The following is a 15,317-nucleotide window of genomic DNA, read 5'->3' as shown; positions in this document are numbered from 1 at the left end:
CATTGTGTCAAAATGTTGATTTAAAACCATATGCTCTTGAGGACAAAGAATGGATACTGCTAGAAGAAGTACATAAATTACTAATCAACTTTCAAATATTTTCAAAAAAACTAGGAGGAGAGATGTATGTCAAATTACCTATGGTGGTTGTATGTATTAATATACTAATAGATAATATTGAGAGCAAAATATTTGCATAGGACCGAAAGGCAGATCGAAACGCTGTCGAAGAGTAGTTTATTGTTAGTTTTCAGGATGCGAGAGGCAAAATGTTAAAGCATTGTCGTAAAACTAATTAAATTTATGCTGCAGTTTTAATTCTCGATTCGCGGCATAAGATAGATGACAAGATGGAGCCAAGAATTAAAAGAGACTTCGATTCAGAAATTTGAAGATGTATACAAAGCCTATTTCCATCAATCAGAAGGCTAACGTTCGAAAGGAGGAACAAGAAGATTCTAGAGCGGAAAAGTCGGATTTTGTAATTGATTCTGATGTTTTGTATGCACTGAATCCTACACCTTCCGAAGGAGAATAGATGCAGGAGCTTCAAAAATATTATTCTATGCCTCAGTGTAATAAAGACATAGATATATTACAATAATGGAAAATTCATGCTTCTGAACTTCCTATTTTAAGTTTAATGGCATGAGATCTCTTAAGCATACTGGCTACTTCAGAAACATCGAAATAGCCTTAATACGATGTTTGTTATGCCTAAACGATTGGGTGATAACAAAATCATTTGCGACCGACAGGCTGAGGGCTGCAATTCTCTCTTCCGACTCTTACATTATAGCAAGTATTTAAGTATTCCTTATTGCACTGAAACAATAAGATTATACATGACGAGATTTCGATATTTTTATGATACTTCTCTCGTACGAGAAACGAGACGAGAGTGGAGGTCGCGAGACGAGACTTGATACAATACTTATTAGTTCATCGGCGAGACGAGACAAGACTTTATGAAAATCTCGTCTCGTTGGTCTTGTGCGAACCACTACTGAAGATGGGCAACGGCAATCTTCAGTAATCTTCAGAATAGGCTGGTGGCAATTTATTATATTATTTTATGCACATATAATTAGTGCTTTGTTGTGCTCTTTGTTGATGCGGTGTTGTGGAATGACGATCCTGTTCTTCTGCCTAGTGTCATGTTGGTGGATATCACTATGACATGAATATCTTACTTTGTTTTTATGCAGAAGGGTAACTGCCGCCAGTATGTAGACGCTAGGGACAGTTAATAATTGTAATTTGCATCGCTTTAAATATGCTGCAGCTATTTCGCAGTCTTGCACACGCCAAAGCTCTAAGGGCTTCCTTTTGCTGGATTAAGAGCTTGGAAGTTTGATCCCCACACCTCAATCCTCATTCTTCTGATGAGGTAGGTTGCTGTGGAAACCTTTTTTGTAATATATTCTATATGTGAATTCCATTTTAGGTGGGAATCTATGTTAAGACCAAGGAATTTAATCGTATGTCCCGTATCTGGCTCTCTATTGGTAAGTAGGAGTGATTGCGTCTTTTTTCCATTCAGTCTTAGCTTATTGCTGGCGAACCACTCTTTCGCTTCCAGCTCGACTTCTTCGGACCAAGGTTGCCAGGTTACACACATGGAATGTCGTGAGCCATGTCATAAAAAATCGTGAGAAATCGTGAGATGTTGAAATTCGCTTAAAAATCACTGAATTTTAATAATATGTGTTACATATAGGCATAAGATTCAAGTAAAATAGTTTAGACAACTTTTGTATATAAAGTGATATAATTAAAAGGAAATAAAATATTACAGTTTAAGCTTAAGTCCCTAGATTTACAAAGTAACGCGGTTCATGAAGCCTGTTTTCGAGCCAAAATGGCGGTTTGATAGCTTGTCACTGCATCTCACCACTTATTTACAAAAATATTGCCGTCTTGTTGCCTTTGGAGTTGCAAAAATGGCAGTACGAAGGACTTTCAACTCTTCAGAGTACCACGAGAAAAAAAGAAAGGAAATTTGGCGTAATGTTTTGGTTTGTAGTTTTAAATTTCCCTCTTGAGTTTCTAGCCAAAATGGCGTCAAACGGCGGTACTTTGTAAATCTAGGGACTTTACAAGGATGGTAAACTATAAAGGATTGCTCAATGCGCGAGATCCGTCGGCTGGGGTCACGTGATCAAATTTATATACTTTTTTCTTTATGTACTGAAAATGTCAAACCATTTATTGACATTACAAATAAAATTTCCCACATCTTCCGCTATCTTTTCATCTGAACCTGGCTTGTATCGCAGAAGTGCAGTACCCACGGTGTTAGAAAGAAGTTCTGCAGCAGTACGCACATTCTGCCTTTGGGCTTTTTCACAGTCAATATGTCTTTTAGAAATTTTGTAGCAAACGTTTACTTCATGGTCTGTGAATTCTATTAACTTTTCAATTGGTTTTTTATTAATAGTGCTAGCCTGTATCGAGTAACTAATTTCTAAGTAATTTCAGCAGATGAGGGCTATCTGCGAACATATATACAAGTTTCTGTGTTATTGGATGCTTAAAACATGTATTATTTATATTTATTCCCAGTTGTCTCCATAAACTGACATTACTTGCCCCACAATCGCTGACACAAGCAACGACGTTATACGAAATGTTATGTAATTCTGTTATAACATTCATCAATATATCTTTTGTCATTTTTTGATCAAATGCTATGTAGACAGGTTGTTTCCAATTAGAGAATAAACCACGAGACATTACTACTTGTAACTGATTATATGGTCCTATTATTTCATCTTGTGCGACATCATATTCCAATGTTGCTTTGACTTTTACTTCATCAAACTGTATTACCACTGTTTTCTCAAAATCGTTCATATTTTCACCGGCCAAATTTAACAACTTTATGACATCTTTTAGTACTCCTTCACTCATACTTATTCTTGTAGCCCATCTTCTAAGAGTTGACAGTCCAGGCAACGGATATATTATCTTGTCTCTTAAATACAGATAAGATTTCTTACTGTAGTACCGAAGAGTGAATGCTATTGCTATTTCTTCCGACGTCCAATTAACTCTCTTCTTTTTGTTTAAGAGTAAATCTATTTGATTTTCTGTGAAAAGTGCCATTCAGTAAATTTATAGCTCTATCTTTTCTCTCGGTTTTCTGTGCTTTCGCATATTTGTTCTTGAAATAATTTAATTGATCATTTAAGGACTTAATTTTTCTTCTGCAACCTTGTTTATATTGTAAAAAGTCTGTTTCCATCTTATCGTATGGATTGGGGAGTGCATGCAAAACCGCACGCCACACTTAGGCCTCATTGGGCCCCTTGTGCATCCTCCCATTACACGCTCTGGTCACATCAACCAGCCTAAGGATTTACCAAAGGCTAGGACAGCTCCTAGAGGTGCATTCCTGATGTCATCTGTGGTTGGCCATTCCTCCCCGAAGGTCCTCATTCTGAGGTCGGTCAGAGAGGGGCAATCACACAAGATGTGTTTAACCGTCTCGTCATCCTGAGTCAGCAAGCTTCATGTTTTGAAGGTGCTTATTTACTTTACAGTGTCCCGTGAGGAGACCTGTGGCAGTGCGAAGGGCACTTTTACCGAGCCCTACGAAAAACTGGGCTGTTGCGGCTGAAGGATATTTTAACAATTCCTTAGCGAGATGACAGCCCGGGGTGCGGTCCCACCCGTTTAAAAATTTTTTGTGGGTAATGTGCTTTATTAACTCGATATGAGTGGCTAAGGAGGGGGTAATTATCGGCTCGGGTGCACAGGGCGCTCTACCGGCAGCACGTTTGGCTAGCCTGTCCGCGTGGTTGTTACCCTTGGAGCCGGAATGCCCTTTAATCCACTGGATTCTGATAGAATTGTATTTCGCGGCCTCCTCCAGTGCTTTGTGACAATCCATAACTACTGCAGACGTTATAATAACTCTGCTTAAAGCTAAAAGAGATTGTTTACTGTCTGTAAAAATAGTAAAATACTTACCCCGCTTGTTGGATTCAACAATGCAGTCAGCAGCAAGTTTAATAGCAGTTAGTTCCGCTTGTATGACGGTGGTGCTGGACCCTAAAGGTTCTGAGAGGCGAATCAGGGGATCGTGAGAGAATACCCCCGCGCCTGCACCATTTCGTCCTTTTGAACCATCAGTGTAGATCTTTAAGGTTCTATGTACATCTACAACTGTGAGACTGACGTGGATGAGGTACTTCCTTGAGAAAACATATTTTGCTGGTCTGTGATCAGTCTTACATTCGAGTAGGTGTGTGTCTAGCACTGCTTCCCTCCAGAGTGTTGAACTGCTGCCAGCGTCCTCATCCTTCATAGTTCCTACTGATTGTAGTCGTTTCATGGTTACCAACGCCACTTCCTGGATATGTAGGTTGAGTGGTGGTAAATTTAACATGATTTCCATGGCCGCTGTGGGGGTTGATCGCAGCGCACCTGTAACATACAGACACGCGAGTCTCTGTATTCTATTAAGCGCAGTGGTGGCGGTAGACTTAGAAGTTCTAGTCCACCATACCACCGCACCGTAAGTTAGCATTGGTCGAACAACGGCGGTGTAGATCCACAGGGCTATCTTGGGAGACAGACCCCAAGTCCTCCCGACAGCCCTCCGGCACTGGCCGAAGGCGACACAAGCTTTATTAACTCTATTGTCTAGGTGGGATTTCCACGTTAGCTTACTGTCTATTATTATTATATGCAGATAATAATTCGTTATATTTTTTATCATAATCAATATAGCTCTCCGATTGAATATTTCTCGATATTGTGTTTATAAAAATATCATCTACTTGAGAAGTGGATGGCTCTGGATCAGATGCTGTCATTAAAGAACATTCATCTGTCTTTTTATTTCTGTTTTGAAGTCTTTGCTCCCTTGCTAAATCCTTAGGTTGAGTTTCTGATTTAGATAAATTCAATGTAGGAACTGCTGTTTTCTTCAACGTTTTTCTAGTAGGCAGAACTAAATGTATCATTCTAATTATTTCCCTCACAAAGTAGAAATATTCATGAAATCTTTAATGAATCAAAATTGAAAAAGCATTTAGGGAACTAACTTAGTTTAGTAATTTATGAAAGCATTCAAATATAAGGCCAATCTTCATCTAAGACTATTCAGTTTTAATTCACTATCACTATTTATCTGCAAATGATATTTACCTAATAATTCATTCTGCAGATCTCTTTTGTAATCAGTATGACAAAAATGTACAGAACAGATTCGACTAGTATTAGGGTTCCACTTGTCTGCTCTTCTACATCATCGTATCCATTCATCTCTTACAGGTTTAGCAGTTAAATCCGTTTTTTTGGGAAAACTATGATAAATTACGTTTTCATCTCTGGATTTGGTCACAACAAGGCTGTTATTGCACCCAAACACTCCACAGCTGCAACCTGGCATATTTTTGATAATCGGATACATTTTACCTATAAATTACAGACTCATAAATTTATAAAGCACATAATTATTGTGGCTTACATACCAAATTTATGATAAAAGTTGTACAGCACAGTTATAGTCTTTAAATTATAGTCACTGAATTTAAAATAAAAGCACAATATAATTAACTTTAAACAGTAACAAAAGTATACAGCAGAAGTACACAGCTTTACAGGGCTCTAAATACAAGATGTCAGCAGACAGGTCGCTTGCCTACGTCACTGCGTCCAGAGGAGGGGGCGCGCTAACATTGCAGTATAGGGAATGAGCTATCCTTTTAGAATCTACTATCCTTGGGGCAAGGTTTATATATTAAAGGTTGTCTAAGTTCCTATGCTGCAATACTTTGATTTTAGTTTGTGGGCGAGGAGCAAGAGCAGGAGTGTTTCGTGACGTAGGCGATCACGGATTCCGCACGCAACCTCATGGCCATGTGGTGCTCCATGCCTTTGTTTAATTTGAATTGCTTGGCGGTATTATTTTCCACATGTGACGTAATGCGCAGTATGGTTGCGTACGAACCTAGACAACCTCTTATATATAAACCTTGTCCTTGGGGACTTTAGTTTAAGTAATTTCTTAACGCCATCTAGCGGCGAATAAATGTAACTAATACAGAAATTTACAATAACCTACAATTCGAGTTGAAAATGCTATGATTTTACTTTGATTTTATTCACACTAATTATTATATTATTTTTGTAATAAAATCGTGACAAGTACATGTTAAATCGTAAGATAGTGAGATCTTACGATAAATCTTGAGACCTGGCAACCTTGCTTCGGACCTGCCGAGGAGTTCCTGACTGTCTCTAGATGTCACCAACAGCGAAGTATCATCAGCGAAAAGGCCCATCAAATCAGCCGTTAAGTTTTGTGGTAAGTCATTGATATAGATTAGTAATAAAACCGGGCCAAGAACAGATCCCTGTGGCACTCCCTCTCCTCTCTGTCTTCTTGCCGAGAATCTTCCTTTCCAGTAAACCATTTGTGTTCTATTTTGGAGATATGTCCTGAAGAGTGAAAGTGAAGTACCTCTCATACCGTAGTACTCTAGCTTAGTGAGCAATATTTGAGTAGTACTTCTTAATTTTTGTTGAAAGCATTTGCTATCAGTTCCAAAGGACCCGTAACAGCTGATGATGTGGATCTTAGCTTTCGGTAACCGTGTTGTTCGGTGATAAATATGTTGTGACTTTCAAGAAAATCAATCAGTCGCTTCTTTATTACTCGTTCAAACACCTTGAATTGGATAGTGTTGTACTACAAGTGGCACTACCTTTGAAACTTTGATTTTTCTGGGTAAATTCCATCCAGCATCTTGTATCAAGCAAATACAAGTCTAATGTATTTTTTGATTTTAGATTCTGTATGACACTTCCAACCTCTATCAAATCTACTGGTGTGAGGAAAATAGAACTTGCGACCAACCTGCTTCTTTTCACGCAGATTTCCGGACAAAGTGCAGGTCCAGGTTCAGAGTGCATCTGGTTGCCAATCTCACAAAAATAATAAATATAAAATAATATAAACCAGAGGTTCTTCCAGTTAAAATCCGTTATTTTACGGAAAAGGATTTTTAAAACAAAGTAATATTTTAAAATATTTAATGATGGCGAGGAATTAATAATGCCAGAAATTAAACATCCCGTGTATTCGACGTTTCGTAATAGATTCAACGCCTCCGTTAAGTTTGATGTGCCTTTAGAAGCCTTTTCGTGTGGATTGCCGTTGGTTCGCCCGAACTCATCGACACTTTATAACTTTGGTAATTTCAATTATAACTTTTCGTTTTCTCAAGCAGTGGATTGCATTAAACTTCTTGGGTTATAAAACTGACTCGTTAGCACCGTGCGCATTACGGAGTGTTTGCAATATTACGGCGCTGAGAAATTTAAATTTAGTGTAAAATTGGGTGGACCTAAATTGATACTTTAAAAATTTAGCACAAATTTATAAAATGGTAAGAGAAAAATGTTGGTGTTTTAGCACCTCATCAATTGATTTTTTTGTGCAGGGTATGATTGAAAAGTTGATACCTTACGGGATCATCATTTTTCAGATATTTATCTAACAACTGCGCCGCAACAAATTGAAATCGATCACTGAAGTACCGGACGTTGCGGGCGCCTTCCCTAGGAAGCAACTACAGCAAGGAAGCTTTGGACGGCGTCGCGACGCCAGTCTATCGCCGACGCCGGTTAGAGAGGGACGCGACGCCGTCGGCCGTCGAAACATGCGGTTGTTGCGCGCTCGCGTCGTTAAACGATCGCGTAAAACAAGATAGATCTTGAATAAAAATCAAGACAAAAGAGATTGTGAAAAAGATTCTTCTCATTTAGTGATAAGCTATTTAAATTTATATAAGTATTATAACATTTTATATTTATTTATATAGCGGGTTGGATTTAATTTGTTGGAAAATTTTAAAAGAAGGTGTTTGTGGTGGATGTGGTGAAGGTTTTTGGCAACTAGACGGACGGTTCGGAAAGACTACTAAAACTTTTTGGGGGCTCCGATGATATCCAAGAGATGTGCCGCTCTACTCTTGTCATGTGAGTATTAAACCTAATTTTACGCCTCGGTGTCTCTTCGACGCAATTCACGCTGTTCGTCGAAGCATACTTGGAATCGCTCGCTCTCTAATTATAGCCGACTTATTAATAAAGGGGTTGGGAAAAGTTTTAAAACGAAAGCCCCATACTTTTCGCTTACAGATGGCATTTCTTTTATTAAAAATTAAATGAGTCTCGACGTCTTTTATTATTAGATTTTCCTTTGTTTCATTCTTGATTTCTATTTTTTTTTATATTAAGAATGTACAAAACGCTTAATTAACGTGTCTAAATTTGAAAAATGATTCAATTATCATTCGTGTCAAAACAAAAACATTTTTAATTTTTTGATTAATTAAAAAAATTTTTTACGAAGCTAAACTAAGCGCGAAACATGATGTAGTTTAAAAAAGAAAAAAAATATCTGAATGCCTAACTGAAAACGCAGTTTTGTTAAAATACGAACTGGAAATAAAATGGTCACTGCATCATACCTCTGTATTCAATTAATGATTTTCCATCGTAGATATGAAACTGTGCTGAAATAAATTGGAACGTGGAACATGTATAAAACAATTTTTTTTATATTGAACCCTATTCAGATTAAATCGATTTTGTTTAGGAACTAATTTCGGTCGTTTTTTTAATTTATTTTCCAATTTATGAAATTTATAAACTCTAACAAAGAATCGTTTTCGTAGATTTTAAAGCAAAATCAATAATCGTACTTTTTTAAGCAGTATGATACGAAATTCGTGATTACAATCTTGCGCTTGTGTAAAAGGTATGTGATGGTTTTCTTATCTTCTTTTGATCGATCTCTTTTTGTCGCTAATAAATAATGTGAAAGGGTTGTTGTTTATAAGCGCTCGATTCTCGTAAATTCGTTTCGAAAGTGTAATTTCGAATTTTTCTTTCAATATTTTATACGCGGCCATATAACTTTTTCGTATCGTTATTACATTTATGATGATCTCAAAAGAAGTTGAAAACATGCCACGTGCACATCTTCACTTATTAATTGGTATAAAAATATTACCTCACATTTCGTGTGAAAATACTAAAATCTTTATTCTAAATAATAAGATAGATGTAGATCTCTAGAGTATCGATCCAATCTAACTAAGGGGATGTTGGTATTCGGACGATAATCAACAGCACATAGAAAATGTAGTGGTGCACCGTGTTGCATAAATTTAACTCGGTGAATACAGGACCTGTTAAACATTGTTTACAGAAAAACTTTGACATACAATGTTAAACAGTAGCTCAAAGGTTATTGTTGCAGATTCCTTTCAAGTGTTTGTACACCCATAGAGATTCGAGACTATGCAATCCAAATGAGCTTAATAATTCAGATGTTTCTTAACAGCACATAGATAATATGGTGGAGCACGATGTTGAATAAGCTACAGATTCAATATCAGAGTTAAATATTAATGATCCACGATTAATGTGGAACCTAATACTATTTAAGACAATAAAACCATAGATTTTAAACATATGTTAAATGAATTTGGTGTATCATATATGATTACTGTTCCCACAAGAATAATAAATGAAACTTGTAAATGTACAAATGTTTTTAACACCGGCTTTTCAGATCATAAAGTTTAAACAATATGTTTGAACGTTACCTCTATCATCCAACAATGTTATTATGTTACCAAGCGATATTTTTGTGATGATAACATAAAACGTTTTAATCAATCCCTATCCATTGAGACTTTTCAGACTTTATTGGAGAACAAGTGATGCTAATGATCAGTACAGGGTGTCCCAATTTCGATGTCCGCATAGGCTATCTCCGAAACTAAAAGAGATACAAAAAAAGTAGCTTACATGTGATGATCTCGTTTTTCAAGAAAATGCTAATGCCGTAAACTCAGCTACCGTCTTTTGTTTTCGCCCTATCGGCAAAAACTGAAAATTTTGCGAAAACGACAATCACGAATATCTCACTTATTATCAACGATGGAGTATTATAAATAAAACATTATACGGGCAACTTTTTACGAAAAATTCAGTGGCGTAGGTAGAATTTTTTTCCCATCTTTTATTTTCGGGATTTTAGACGTAACTTTATTTTTTTTAAATGGAGACCATAGTTGGCTATGACCTAAAATAATTTGTTATTTTCTTCTGATAACAAATATATACAGGGTGTCTCAGCGAGACCGGTCATTAGACGTTTCTGTGGTTCTGGCCAACATAAAAAATTGAGAATTCAAACTTAAGTATTATCAATTACGTTCTCTTCGTCTAAAATATTTTCAGTTTTCTAGCACTTCTGGTTATACCGGAAGTCGCCACCTACTTTATTTTTTTAAATGGAACACCCTGTATATTTTTACATATTTGGATTTGTCTGTTTTGAAGGTTTATAAATAACTTTACTTTTTGCAATTTGATTCGGCCGTTCTCGAGTTAATCGAATTTTTCTAGGAAAATCTGCTCCAGCGGACATTTGTTCAAAAAATCATAGAACACTCGATTTTTGAGATATCAATTTAGGATTCAGAACATGCTTAAACAACATGATGAAGTATGTTTTGGTGCCAAGAACGGCTGTCTAGATCGTTTGATCACTTTACTATGACACGTTAACTTTTCGAAATTTGGAAGCACCATAACTTCATTTTTTTAAATGGCACCCCCCATATTTTATTACTTAGTCGCCTTCAGCGTCTCATTTTACATCTTTTCTACTCCATATGTCCTATGCCTAACATTAATAGTTTGAGAAATAATTAGGGTTTTTTGAAAAATGCTCACATATCATATCGATATTAACCTAGTGTATGAATTTTTTTTGTTCTTTCTGAAACTATTGTATGTATTTAAAACTTAACTGTTGTTATGGTGATAACCACACCATGATGGAAAACATTGTTTCCAATTATTGCCAAAATTTGTAGCAATATTTAAAAATTCACTAACAACTCTGGCATTATGTGCTGGCGCTCCGTCATATTGAAAATATATCATTTGAGACATATTTACTGGCAAATTGTCGACCAAAGGCTCAATGTGCTGTCTTAATATATTGCGGTATTTACCTTAGTTTAAGTTGTTATGGTACTATACTATATGCCAAAATTCTATTATCTAAAAGGGCACACCATACATTGAACCCTAATCTTCTTTGAACACTCAGAGACTTCATCGGTCCAGATGTCATTTTGAACAAACAGCAGATTATTTAATTTTTCTAAATATCATCTACAAAATTCTAATCCCAGATTGACAGCACGTAAATAATGAGTTAGCCCCGCTTTGTATGGTTTATACTTATTTTTCTTTCATATTCGGGAGCAGCGGCTTTTGGGTCAGATGTCTGGTTCAATTTCTCTACAAGATGTTGAAGGATTTATCGCAAGTGAAGCCAACACATTGACTTCATCCTCTTGCAGGCCATTTTGGTGTGTTTTAGCACGTGGTTTGGGGAAGGACCAAAAATCTATTAAATTTTCTGCTAACCGGCTGAAGGTTCTTACATGCGGTTGTCTTTCTTCCGGATACCTTGTGAAATATAATTCCGCGGCTAACGTCGCATTCTTATCTGATAATATATAGCATTCCATCATGTTACATTTTCATAATTTTCGAAATTCATTGTAATGTTTTATTCAGTTTTGTTATACTTTGACACCTAACATGCTGGTGCATCGTACCAGCTCATAATGATAGAGTTGTTATCGAATTTTTAAATAAAAACTTTGGCAATTATTTGATACATTATGTTCCATCATAGTATGTATGGTTATCACCATAGCAACATTAACTTTTAAATACATACATTAGTTTTAGATAGAACAAAATGAATTTTTATTAATTATTCAATAACTATAAGAAATATACCCTACAAACTATATATATTTGTTATCAGAAGAAAATAACAAATTATTTTAGGTCATAGCCAACTATGGTTTCTATTTAAAAAAATAAAGTTACGTCTAAAATCTCGAAAATAAAAGATGGGAAAAAAATTCTGCCTACGCCACTTAATTCTTCGTAAAAAGTTGCCCATATAATGTTTTATTTATAATACTCCATCGTTGATAATAAGTGAGATATTCGCAATTGTCGTTTTCGGAAAATTTTCACTTTTTGCCGATAGGGCGAAAACAAAAGACGATAGCTGTTCGGAGTTTTCGGCATTAGCATTTTTTCGAAAAACGAGATCATGACATGTAAGCTACTTTTTTTGTATCTCTTTTAGTTTCGGAGATAGCCTATGCGGACATCGAAATTGGGACACCTGTACAAGTAATCCATTCTGAATTTATTAATTATTTGTCACTGATCGTTCCTCTTGTTGCTTAACCTAGACCTGAATTTCGTCTGTACCAAAAAATGATGCCTCCTAGGCAGGATTTAGATGGTAAAAAGGACCTCAAATACTCAAACGACGTTGTACTTCTTCCTGCAAGAATCACATCTATTCGAAATTGAAACAAATTCTTGTTTGATAATCATATTGATAATGGCTTTGACAAAACACTATGTGTTAAATGGCAATCTAGCTCAATAGTTTGAACATTCTAAGGAAAAAGCTTTGGGATTTAAAGAGCAATTTGTCGCAAAGACAAATTTTCAAATTGATTGTTCGTTACATTCTGTTATGTGTGGATTTTCATTTATTTTCCTAAATTAATGTAATTTAATATAATTTTTATTATTTATACAGGGTGTCTCAGCGAGACCGGTCATTAGACGTTTCTGGGGTTCTGGCGAAAATAAAAATTTGAGAATTCAGACTTAAGTATTATCAATTACGATCTCTTCGACTAAAATATTTTCAGATTTCTTGCACTTCCGGTTATACCGGAAATCGCCACCTACTTTATTTTTTTAAATAGAACACCTGTATATTTTTACATATTTGGATTTGTCTGTTTTCAGGGTTTATAAATAAGTTTACTGTTTGCAATTTGATTCGGCCGTTCTCGAATTATTCGAATTTTTCTAGAAAAATCTGCTCCAGCAGACATTTGTTCAAAAAATCAGAGAACACTCGATTTTTGGGATATCAATTTAGGATTCAGAATATGCTTAAACAACATGATGGAGTATGTTTTCGTGCCGAGAACGGCTGTCTAGAACAAACTATTAATGTTAGGCATAGGACATATGGGATATAAAAGATGTAAAATGAGGCGCCGAAGACGACTAAGCAATAAAATATGGGGGGTGCCATTTAAAAAAATGAAGTTACGGTGCTTCCAAATTTCGAAAAGTTAACGTGTCATAGTAGAGTGACCAAACGATCTAGACAGCCGTTCTCGGCACGAAAACATACTCCATCATGTTGTTTAAGCATGTTCTGAATCCTAAATTGATATCTCAAAAATCGAGTGTTCTATGATTTTTTGAACAAATGTTCGCTGGAGCAGATTTTTCTAGAAAAAATCGAATAACTCGAGAACGGCCGAATCAAATTGCAAAAAGTAAAGTTATTTATAAACCTTCAAAACAGACAAATCCAAATATGTAAAAATATACGGGGTGTTCCGTTTAAAAAAATAAAGTAGGTGGCGACTTCCGGTATAACCGGAAGTGCTAAGTGAAATCTGAAAATATTTTAGACGAAGAGAACATAATTGATAATACTTAAGTCTGAATTCTCAATTTTTTATTTTGGCCAGAACCACAGAAACGTCTAATGACCGGCCTCGCTGAGACACCTGTATATTTATTGTAAATTAATTATAATTATAATTTATTATAATAATTGTGTTAAATTTAAAATTTATAACAGTGTTGATGTTAAATTTAATTGGAGTTCACCTATTCATAATGTAAGAGAAAACTGGACCCTTCAATTTCAAAGAGGTAAGTGAAGGTTGTAAAAGTTGTGTGCGAAAACACAGATGAAAAGAGAATATAGGGGTTGGTTTGGGAAAGTTTACCGAACAGTTCGCGAGGAAAATTCGACATAGCGCGGTTTTGCGATCAAAAAACTAAAACGACGAATGTCGACGAATATATTTTCGAATCCCACGAGCGTGGTGTTAGTTTTTCCAGGAAACCGTGTTTATCATGTACGAAATTTGACGAGTGCCGTGCGTAAATACCGCAAAAATTCGTCACATCACACTTTATTGACTACAATGAATATTAAAACTGTTGGGGTAAAAATGTTTGTTATTTCCCAGAAGGTCTATTTTAGTGTAAACAAAAAAATTTTAAAACTTCGATTTTTTCGACACGTTATAGACCGAATCCATGGAGAATAGTTCAACGTTTCCAGAAAAATAATACCTGTGCACCAGTTACCGTGTTTTCAACCATAAAAAAGTTCCATTCAGTTTTGTGTAATAAAATCGAATTTTACAGCGATTTCGACGATTAAATTAATTTCCTGTGCCGATCAAATGGATAAGTTCGGACATATTGATATTGTTACGATCATTTGATTTTATACATACTCGTGCTCTGGTAAAAATATCAGTGTTAAACAAGTGTGTTCAATTACATTAAATTTTAATTTCTTTGTGTTAAACAATAAATAAATTCTATTCGAAATACACTAGTGGTGACAAGTTGAATTCATTACTCTTGGTCATAAACAATAACGAAACATTATACTTAGAATTTATTTGCATATGAATTGAAAGTTTTGAAAGCACCGTAAGTACAACACAGTTTAAATTGTATCGATCGTAGTCGTTCAACTGGTTCCGACATTTTTACAGCAAAGTGTTGGTAGATCGACAATGAATAAATCGACCGTAACACAAACAGAGCTTTATTTACCAAATCATTCCGTAGCCTCTATACATATTTTTTGTATTTATCTTCATTTTACTCAACATCAATCCAATCATTATTTGAACACCGTGTTAACGCAATTATACCCGGTTGAGTTTGTTTCTGTGCAGTCGAACAGAAGCAAGTAATTACTGGTTAGCTGTTTGCACAAATGCCATGTCGATAGTCGTCCCATTATAGTGATGTATATTCGCATCATAAAGCGAATCTGTTTGACATCGATTTAAATCTGAAATTAATAATAAATTAAACTGTTATTAATTATTATTATTATTACAAAACGTGTTATTTCTCCTTATTTATTCCCGCAACAACCTCAAATTATCTTAAAATATTTAGTTTGTATTTCATTTTACACGCAGGTTATATTCATAATTGATGAGAGGTTTTCTCGGCGAAATAGAAACACGTCCGCCTCGCTTAGAGAATGGTTCCGCATTTGCTCTTTGGGACGAAAATTGCATCAACGTCGTTATCGCGCCGTTGCGACATAAATTCTCTCCACTTTCCTGCTGCGACTTCCTGATTTCGAATCTGGAACAGGATTA

At 35.6% G+C, this 15,317-nt stretch overlaps 3 protein-coding genes across 6 annotated transcripts in view; 1 reads left to right on the top strand and 2 right to left on the bottom strand.

The window, feature by feature from the left end:
* Window positions 1-1,592: 1,592 nt before the first annotated feature.
* Window positions 1,593-6,828, bottom strand: LOC139430852 (uncharacterized). 4 transcript variants are annotated; one of them, XR_011641227.1, is made up of 4 exons: window positions 5,484-6,826; window positions 5,158-5,427; window positions 3,976-4,960; window positions 3,860-3,930 (listed from the first exon to the last, which is right to left on the bottom strand). XR_011641227.1 is itself a non-coding variant. In XM_071198274.1 (3 exons), the coding sequence occupies exon 3, from the start codon at window positions 4,400-4,402 to the stop codon at window positions 3,494-3,496; it is 909 nt and encodes a 302-aa protein (XP_071054375.1). In that variant the 5' UTR covers window positions 4,403-4,431; window positions 5,158-5,427; window positions 5,484-6,822; the 3' UTR covers window positions 1,593-3,493. The 4 variants fall into 4 exon arrangements, 2 of the variants coding, with proteins under 2 accessions (XP_071054375.1, XP_071054374.1); XR_011641226.1 differs by lacking the exon at window positions 3,860-3,930 and having other exon boundaries at window positions 4,105-4,170; window positions 4,240-4,960; window positions 5,484-6,828; XM_071198274.1 differs by having other exon boundaries at window positions 1,593-4,431; window positions 5,484-6,822.
* Window positions 6,829-7,626: 798 nt separating this feature from the next.
* Window positions 7,627-15,317, top strand: part of LOC111422118 (Neuropilin and tolloid-like) — a 198,194-nt gene continuing 190,503 nt past the window's right edge. Inside the window, exon 1 of the mRNA XM_071198263.1 lies at window positions 7,627-7,995. Within this exon, the coding sequence (XP_071054364.1) occupies window positions 7,959-7,995 (37 nt within the window). The 5' untranslated portion in view covers window positions 7,627-7,958. The remainder of the gene's footprint in view (window positions 7,996-15,317) is intronic.
* LOC111422078 (general transcription factor II-I repeat domain-containing protein 2-like) overlaps window positions 14,576-15,317 on the bottom strand; it is a 50,516-nt gene continuing 49,774 nt past the window's right edge. Inside the window, exons 2-3 of the mRNA XM_071198271.1 lie at window positions 15,047-15,303; window positions 14,576-14,998 (exon numbers count right to left, since the gene is read on the bottom strand). The gene's annotated coding sequence lies outside the window, so the exon portion shown is untranslated. The remainder of the gene's footprint in view (window positions 14,999-15,046; window positions 15,304-15,317) is intronic.

The sequence above is a fragment of the Onthophagus taurus genome, chromosome 7 (assembly GCF_036711975.1).
Source record: "Onthophagus taurus isolate NC chromosome 7, IU_Otau_3.0, whole genome shotgun sequence".
Classification (NCBI taxonomy): domain Eukaryota; kingdom Metazoa; phylum Arthropoda; class Insecta; order Coleoptera; family Scarabaeidae; genus Onthophagus; species Onthophagus taurus.
Note: the sequence above shows the minus strand (reverse complement) of the source record. Positions and strands in the feature narration are given on the sequence as shown.

Excerpts from the sequence above, each read along its gene's own strand:
- LOC139430852 (XM_071198273.1), bottom strand. The coding sequence starts at position 4,726 with ATGATAAAAAATATAACGAATTATTATCTGCATATAATAATAATAGAC.